The sequence below is a fragment of the Martes martes genome, assembly GCF_963455335.1.
Source record: "Martes martes genome assembly, chromosome: 10".
Taxonomy (NCBI): domain Eukaryota; kingdom Metazoa; phylum Chordata; class Mammalia; order Carnivora; family Mustelidae; genus Martes; species Martes martes.
In genome coordinates this window covers 8,943,365-8,950,927 of record NC_137898.1, presented here as the reverse complement: position 1 = coordinate 8,950,927, position 7,563 = coordinate 8,943,365, and the positions used below count along the sequence as shown (strand labels likewise).

Sequence of the window (7,563 nt, the reverse complement as noted above, 5' to 3'; positions counted from 1 at the left end):
CGCTGACCCCCGGGCCCCCTCCGGGTGTCGGCCCTCCAGGCCCTACCGGGATCCCCGCCCCCGGACTCCCTGGGGTCCTCTCTGGTCTCCGCGCCCCAGCCCCTAGCCCCTAGGGGCAGAGCCGACCCGCCCCTCCCCACTTCCGCGAGGGGCAGGGGCGGGGTCACGAACTGGGCCCTTAGCCCGGGGGCGGGGCTTTCCCTAAGGGGCAAGGCCAAGGCATCTCGAATTGGGACTGGCAGGAGCGGGGGCAGCGGGTTATTAAGGCTGGGGGGGTGGGCGGATTCCCAGGGTATTGGGGTCAGGGTGGCATTAGCCCAGCTCAAGCCGGGCTGGGCTGACTCAGCATCCTGTCCCTGCCAACCCTCGTCCCCGACCGCTCTGCTTTTCCTTGGGCAGAGATGGGAGATGGCGCCGGTGTTGCCCCTGGTGCTGCCCCTCCAGCCCCGCGTCCGTCTGGCACAGGGGCTCTGGCTCCTCTCCTGGCTGCTGGCGCTGGCCGGTGGCCTCGCCCTCCTATATAGCGGGCACCTCCTGGCCCAGCTGTGGCTCCTCCGCACTTTCTTGGCTCCCTCCTGCCCCTTTGCTGCCCTGCCCCAGGTGGCCCTGGCTGCCGGTTTGGGGGCTCTGGGCACAGGACTGGTGGGTGCGGGAGCCAGCAGGGCCAGCCTGAACGCGGCTCAGTACCCTCCCTGGCGAAAGGTCCTGGGCCCCCTGCTGGTGCTTGGCACTGCCGGAGGCGGGGGTCTTCTGATCCTCGCCCTGGGGCTGGCCCTGGCTTTACCTGGGAGTCTGGACGCCGGGCTGGAGGATGGCCTGGGAACTGCCTTGGCTCACTACAAAGACACAGAGGTGCCCGGACACTGTCATGCCAAACGGCTGTTGGATGAACTCCAGCTGAGGCACCACTGCTGCGGGCGCCACGGGTACAAGGACTGGTTTGGCATCCAGTGGGTCAGCAGCCGTTACTTGGATCCCAATGACCAGGAGGTGGTGGAGTGAGTGTTTGGTCCGCCCCCCCCCCCCGCCCCTCCTCCTGGCCTCCTTCCCCTCCTTTGCCTCCTCGGCCCTTAAAACCCACCTCACCCCCCAGGCAATAAATAGAGCGTAGTGACTGAGAGAATTGGTTACAGATTTATTAGGTGTGTGACCCAGGGCACATTACCAAACTGCTCTGGGCCCGTTTCCTCCTCTGTAGTGTGGAGATCATAGGACCCACCTTCTAGACTTATTGTGAAGATAAATGAATTGTGCATGCCTCACACTGTACGCGGTGCTAAACCGGTCAGGAAAGGTCTTACTCGTCGTTTCCCTTCTCAACTCCCGTGCCGTGTAGTTTCTCCCCCGGCCTCTATTTCCAGCCATCCTAACACCCCTGCCCCTCCCCCTTGCAGCCGGATCCAGAGCAACGTGGAAGGCCTGTATCTGATCGACGGTGTCCCTTTCTCCTGCTGCAACCCCCACTCGCCCAGACCTTGCCTGCAAAGCCGGCTCTCGGAGCTCCACGCCCACCCTCTCTTCGATCCCCGTCAGCCCAACCTAAACCTCTGGGCCCAAGGATGCCACGGGGTACTGCTGCGGCACCTGCAGGACTTGGCGAGCGTGCTGGGCGGCGGGCTGGCTGTCACCTTCCTGCTGCAGGTGAGTCAGCCAAGTCTCCAAGGGCTGCCCCCTCGGGGGAACCCTTGCTGCCTCCAGCCCTGGCCCTGGGAGCGCTTGACCCACACTGACCTCTCTCCCCTTGCCTTCCCCACAGATCCTGGTGCTCCTGGGCCTGCGGTACCTGCAGACGGCCCTGGAGGGACTTGAAGGAGTCATTGACGCGGAGGGAGACACCCAGGGCTATCTCTTCCCCAGCGGGCTGAAGGACATGCTGAAAACGGCGTGGCGACAGGGAGGGGTGGCTCACAGGCCCACACCTGAGGAGGCCCCACCAGAAGAGGCACCCCCTGAGGAGGGTCCACCTGAGGCCTAGTGGCCTGAAGCTTGGGGTGGAGACTGGGAGGGGGGCTGGGGAGGGATGGACAGGACTGAAAACCTCACAACTCCTTACCGAGCCTCCATGTGGTGGTGGTGGGGTGTTTCCTGGGATTAGAGGAGAGACGAAGGATAGTCACAGAGCTGGATCGGGGTGGGGGGGAGGGTTGGCGAGAAAACTAGGTGTCCAGGCCCTAGCCCCTGTGGCTAAGAGCCACCTGGGGAACAGAAGGCGCCCAGGGTGTGGGGAAGGGGACGCGGGAAGGACTGGAGACTGCTCCTTGCACACAGACTCAATAAAGCTTTTGGATGGAAGCCACTGACCTTCCTCTTCAAGGGGGTGGGGGGGCTCTGGGAGAGCTGATTTCTGTCTGACAGAGAAGCCAGGACGCCCAGGTTTTTGGACTCTGGTGAGGGTCAAATGCAAGAACCAGACGTGCGCAACGAAGGAAACCAGAGGCCCCTCCAGCTTGAGATCTTTTATTCTGGAGGTAGGAGGGGGGTCAGCATGCTCAGGTGGGGAGGGTCCGGCCCAGCTCCTCCAGCCCCCCAACGCATGCCCAGCCCCAATAAGTTACCCAGTAGCTCAGCAGCCCTCCCTCCTGAGCGTCTGTCCTTCCGCTCCGCCCCAGACAGGGCTGACCCGACTCAACACAAGGGCCGCTTGTCCCCAGCCTGTGGGCAGTGCCACATGGCAGGCTGGGGGAGGGGAGAAGCAGCTGGGCCACGCCCTGGGGCTGAGGGGGCAGAGGGGGCCGCCCCCGGCTCTGAGGGGGTCAGGATTTGGAAAACTGCATCCTGGGCAGGCCAGGGGCCCAGTCCCCCAGGTTCGTGCCTGACGAGGCAGTGGTCAGGGTGGGGATTGCCATCACACCTCCACAGCTGGGTCTGAGCCTCGGCCCTGCCGCTGGAGCTGCTCTTCCTGCTTCATCTTGGGCTTCTCCGTCCGTGTGTGCCACACCAGAACCTGTCCCGGGCGCGCCTCAGTTAGGGCTGGGCCCGGCTGGCATGAGGCCTCTGGGGCCCTCGGTGTGGAACGGATTCTCTCACCCCCTCTACACACACAGCGTCCGCTGTGAAGTGTGAAGGGCAGCCCCCCCCCCGCTTCCCCCCCATGCTATGTGGGCGCCCAGGAGACAGCGTGGCAGGAGACCCCTTGCCGATGCTGGCTCCCGCCTTCCCCTGCAGCGGAGTAAGCGAAGTTGAATCCGGGCTCTAGAGGGTTCCTCCTCGTTCAAAAGCCCATCCTGAGCCTCCTCCTCGAGGCCTTACTCCGCTTCCCCCATCACCCCCCCATTTCCCAGAGCCGGATTTCGGCCCATCTCCAGCTCCTTACCCGAGTGCAATTGGCTGCCCGAGGCTCCAGTTCCTTGGGATCCACGAGATGGCTCAGGAGACTGCTCTCCAGGTGGCCCCGGGGAGCGGTGGCATCAAACTGGGCACTGGGCTTAGCCAACAGCAAGGGCAGGGCAACAGCAAATCCTGCCATATCCACTGGGAAGGGCCTGTTGGGCTCCCACGCCGTGTGGAAGCCCACGACCCGGCCATCCTGTACCCGAGGGCCCTCGAATCGCAGGCCGCCCACCAGCCCCACAGGCCACACTGAGACACCACGGGTCCAGCGCATCTAAGAGAGGTCAGGAGAGAAGAAACAGACAGGGGGGTGGCCCAGGGCCACAGGGGTCACTCGGCCCCACTGCTTTCCCCTCCTCACACCGGTCACCAAGGCAACAGGTGAGGCTGGCCCCACCTGCCTCTTTCCCCAACCCCACCCCAGGGGGGTGGGGAGGGGCTTACCTCCTCGAAGAGTTCCCGGCTGTAGGTGTTGTCATCATCTGCAAAGTACACGACTCCCCGCGTGCCGGCTGGAGGGGGGTCCTTCTCTCCCCCCACAGCGCCCCCTCCACTCCGGAGCCAGTCCAGGGCCCTGTTCCGTTGTTCTACCCCGCGGGGCCGAACCCACCCGGGCTCACCCTCCCTGAGCCGCTGGGCCTTGGGGGTGAGGACCGCCAGGTGTGTGAAGAGGAGGCCCGAGGCAGCCAGCAGCCCGGAGACCAGTGGGGTGGGGCCGTCGGCATCCTCCACCAGCAGCCAGTGCAGCCGGGGCACCAGGCTCAGTGTCTGGGACAGCCGCACCAGCTCAGCTTTCTGCACCAGCCTGCAGGGGGGAAGACGCAAGGCAGGGTATAGGGCTCTGTACCACCTGCTCCCACCTGCCGGCCGATACACATAACTTCTCCTGGGCCCCTTCCGGTATCTCCCATGGTCTTTCCCCAGCCAGTACCCAAATTCTCTTTCTCGCCTATCAACTCCACACCGAGCTCCCCTGCCCCGTTCCTGCAGCCCGTGTCTGGAACCCTCCCAATCCCACGGCTCTGGCTGTGGGAGACTACAGGTTAAGGGCACAGGCTTTGGAATCAGATCTGGGTTTGAACGCCAGCTCTGTAACTGAGTAGGTGAGACATTGGGGGAAATGGGTCAGATCTCCCCAAGCCTCAGTCTCCTTGGCTAGGAAAATGAGATTAACAGTACTTTACCACAATGCTGTCTTAAAGGTTCAATTATAATGACTTTCTAAAATATCAGGAGGGGGGCGCCTGGGTGGCTCAGTGGGTTAAGCCTCTGCCTTCGACTCAGGTCATGATCTCGGGGTCCTGGGATCGAGCCTGGCATCGGGCTCTCTGCTCGGCAGGGAGCCTGCTTCCCCCCTCTCTCTCTCTGCCTGCCTCTCTACTTATGATCTGTCAAATAAATAAATAAAATCCTTTAAAAAAATTATAAAATAAAATACCAGGAGGGCCAGGTCCTCTGCCTGGGTTTCTAGGTAGAGAGATTTAGAGGAGCTCTTTTGCCTCATTCCTCTCCAGGCGAGGGTTTTCCTAAGTTTAGACGAGAAACTGGGAAGGTGTGGCCAGGTTTCTTTATCCTGCAGACTGGTCTGCCCCAGGGTTGATGCTGTGTGTATGGAAGGGGACAGGGTCTAGAGCTGCCTGTGCCTACATGGGTCAGCCACCTGATTCCAGGCAGGTGTCGGCAGGCTCTTTAGCTATAGATCCAAAACCATGTTCCCCAGTTGGTTTGTACAAAGAGAAAGCTACATTTTAATTAAAAAAAAAAAAAAAAAGAAGAAGAGTAAAGCTCTTACTTAGCACAGTGTCTGGTAGAAAGTAAACATGCTGTAAATCATAGCTGGTGTAACTATTTCTAGATTCTAGTTTGACTGTAAGGCCAAGCCCTTTCCTACTTCAATTGAGTCAGGGATCCTCCAACTTTCTCACCAAAGGATCCCTGAGAGAGAGAAAGTGAAGTCATGGGCAAGCTCAACATTTCTTGGAAACTTTCTTGTTCTTTCTTCAAATTTGTTAGGAACTGTGTCTTCTATTTCATGGCATACCCCTTTTCCCACAAATCTTTGAGGAGAGATGTGGTTCATTTACCCTGTCATTTGGCAGGCCCCAGTTTGAGGAACATCCCCTGGCCCAGCTCTTCTCTAAAGTCATCATCAACCCCAACCTCCTGGCCCACGCAGGCCTCCTGGGTACACCAGAGCCCATTACCTGGCGTAGGTGGGGGTAACAACATAGATAGTAGGCAGGGCTTCAGGTTCAGGGGGCTGGGCAGGGGCAGGGGGTGGGCGGCGGAGATCGGCTTGCAGCTGGGAAATCCTCAGATCCTTCTGCCGAAGCTGCTCAGCCGCTGCTCGCAGGGGAGGGAGGCAGTCACATGGCTGACCTGGTCCCAGGAAGCAGGGAGGGGGGCAGAGAACCACAGCATGTTGAGCATCCCAAAGGGACATAACCTTCTCGTTCAAGTCCTAGGCAGTGCTGGAGTCTCCTGACAACTTCCCCAGCAGCCTCTCCCACACCTCATGGCCTCAATCAGTCAGCCCCCTCCAACTGCAATCAATTCCATCTGTTACAGCTTTCATTCGGATACTGAGCTGATCAGCTGCCTCCATCCCGTCTACCGGCTGATCCTAAAGTTGCCTTCTGGAGCCATAAAGAACAACTAGATCTCCTGAAACAGGGCAGTCTTTCAAATACCTGAGGATCACGCCCTAAGCCCTGTCTCTCTGTGTAAGAGGCAACGTTCCATCTGTTCCCTTGGCTGTGTGACCAAAGACTCATAAAATTAATCGATTCCGTTATTGGATAAATATTTATTGAATGCTCCTCGTGGGAGGCAGCCTTAGGTGCTGGGGATGCAGCAGGGAGCAAGGCAGACATGGTCCCTGCCTTCATGGAGCTTTCAGTTTAGTGGAGAAGCAGACACTGACCGAAGAAACAAATTAGTAAAATCATTCCGAATTGTGATAAGGGCCAAGAAGGAAACACATAAAATAGAGAATAAAGGAGAATGCGGAAAAAGAAGAGTTACGCTAGCTAAGGTGGTCAGGGAAGGCCTCTCTGAGGCGGTGACATTTGAGCTGAGACCTGAAGGATGAGAAAGCGGCGGCCAGGGAAGAGCCCGGAGAAAAGCACCGCAGCCCGAAAGAACAGGTTAAGAGCTTGAGAGAGCAATGCGCGTGGGCTTTTCGAGAAACTGTCATGCAGCCAGTGGGGCCGGAGCAGAGCGAGCGAGTGGGAAGGGGAAAGGGTTGGAAAGGCTGACGGCCACAGGATCATGCGGGGCCCTGCGGACTCTGGGAAGGAGTCCGCATTCCATCCGAGGTGCGGAGGGAAGCCGCGGCGCGTCCTACAGAGGGGAGTGCGCCGGCGGCCGCAGACGGCTGTCGGAGGGCCGAGCCGGCTGAAGGGTGTCTGCGCGGGGGTTCATCCCCAGGGCGGGATGCACGGCGGCGGGCGCCCTCCGGCGAGCCCGCCGCCCCCCCGCCCCGCCCCGCTCACCGAGCTGCACCAGCGCGTAGAGGAGGCCGGCGATCGACACCAGGAAGTAGGCGAGAAACACGTTCTTCAGCTTCAGCTTCATGGCGGTGCCGCCACCCGCGCCGGGGCAGGCGGGGTCCGGGGGGACGAGGGGGTCCCCGCCCCCCACCCGCCAGCTTGCAGACCCCGCCCCTGCAGCGGCCCCGCCCCGTGTCCCGCCTTCCCCACGCTCCTCTCCACCGGCTCCCGCGAGCTGGGGCCCGCGGCGCCCGCCCGGGCCCACTTCCGGTCAGTCTGCACCCCGCCCCTCGGGTTAATTTCCGGTCCCACAGCCGGGCTCTGGGAACCACGGGAGTGGGTGACGTCACATCCGGCGTGGCAAGCTCGCGTGGCGGGCAGTGGGAGCGACTCTAAGACCTCCCCCTTGAACTCCAGTCCCTGTGCCCGGATTTCCTCCTGATTTCCATTCATTCACTTATCAGACACAGAACCCAGTAACAGTTTTATAAATGCTTGTTACAGGAATAAACGAAATCTAGGACTTCTCACGTGCCAGGCCTGTGCTCTGGGTGTCTCTCACGCATTGCATTTCTCACTCTAAGATGAGATAGGTGGCATTGTCCCCATTTTATGGACAAGTAACCAAGGTTGACAAAAACTACCTAATTGTCACTAAGCAGTTTTCTATGTCCCTTCTAGAAACCGGTCTCCAAAATCTCTGGTTCCCTCTAACGCACGTTTCCTACACGGTTGACAATAG

General features: G+C 60.2%; 2 protein-coding genes across 2 annotated transcripts; one reads left to right on the top strand and one right to left on the bottom strand.

Moving 5' to 3' along the window:
• The first annotated feature begins 186 nt into the window (after window positions 1–186).
• On the top strand, window positions 187–2,292 carry ROM1 (retinal outer segment membrane protein 1). The gene is made up of 3 exons (XM_080817362.1): window positions 187–998; window positions 1,395–1,641; window positions 1,757–2,292. The coding sequence occupies exons 1-3, from the start codon at window positions 409–411 to the stop codon at window positions 1,973–1,975; spliced, it is 1,056 nt and encodes a 351-aa protein (XP_080673488.1). The 5' UTR covers window positions 187–408; the 3' UTR covers window positions 1,976–2,292.
• Window positions 2,293–2,415: 123 nt separating this feature from the next.
• Window positions 2,416–7,051, bottom strand: B3GAT3 (beta-1,3-glucuronyltransferase 3). Its single transcript, XM_080815188.1, has 6 exons — window positions 6,825–7,051; window positions 5,535–5,709; window positions 3,775–4,135; window positions 3,314–3,604; window positions 2,852–2,944; window positions 2,416–2,652 (listed from the first exon to the last, which is right to left on the bottom strand). The coding sequence occupies exons 1-6, from the start codon at window positions 6,904–6,906 to the stop codon at window positions 2,626–2,628; spliced, it is 1,029 nt and encodes a 342-aa protein (XP_080671314.1). The 5' UTR covers window positions 6,907–7,051; the 3' UTR covers window positions 2,416–2,625.
• Window positions 7,052–7,563: the final 512 nt, after the last annotated feature.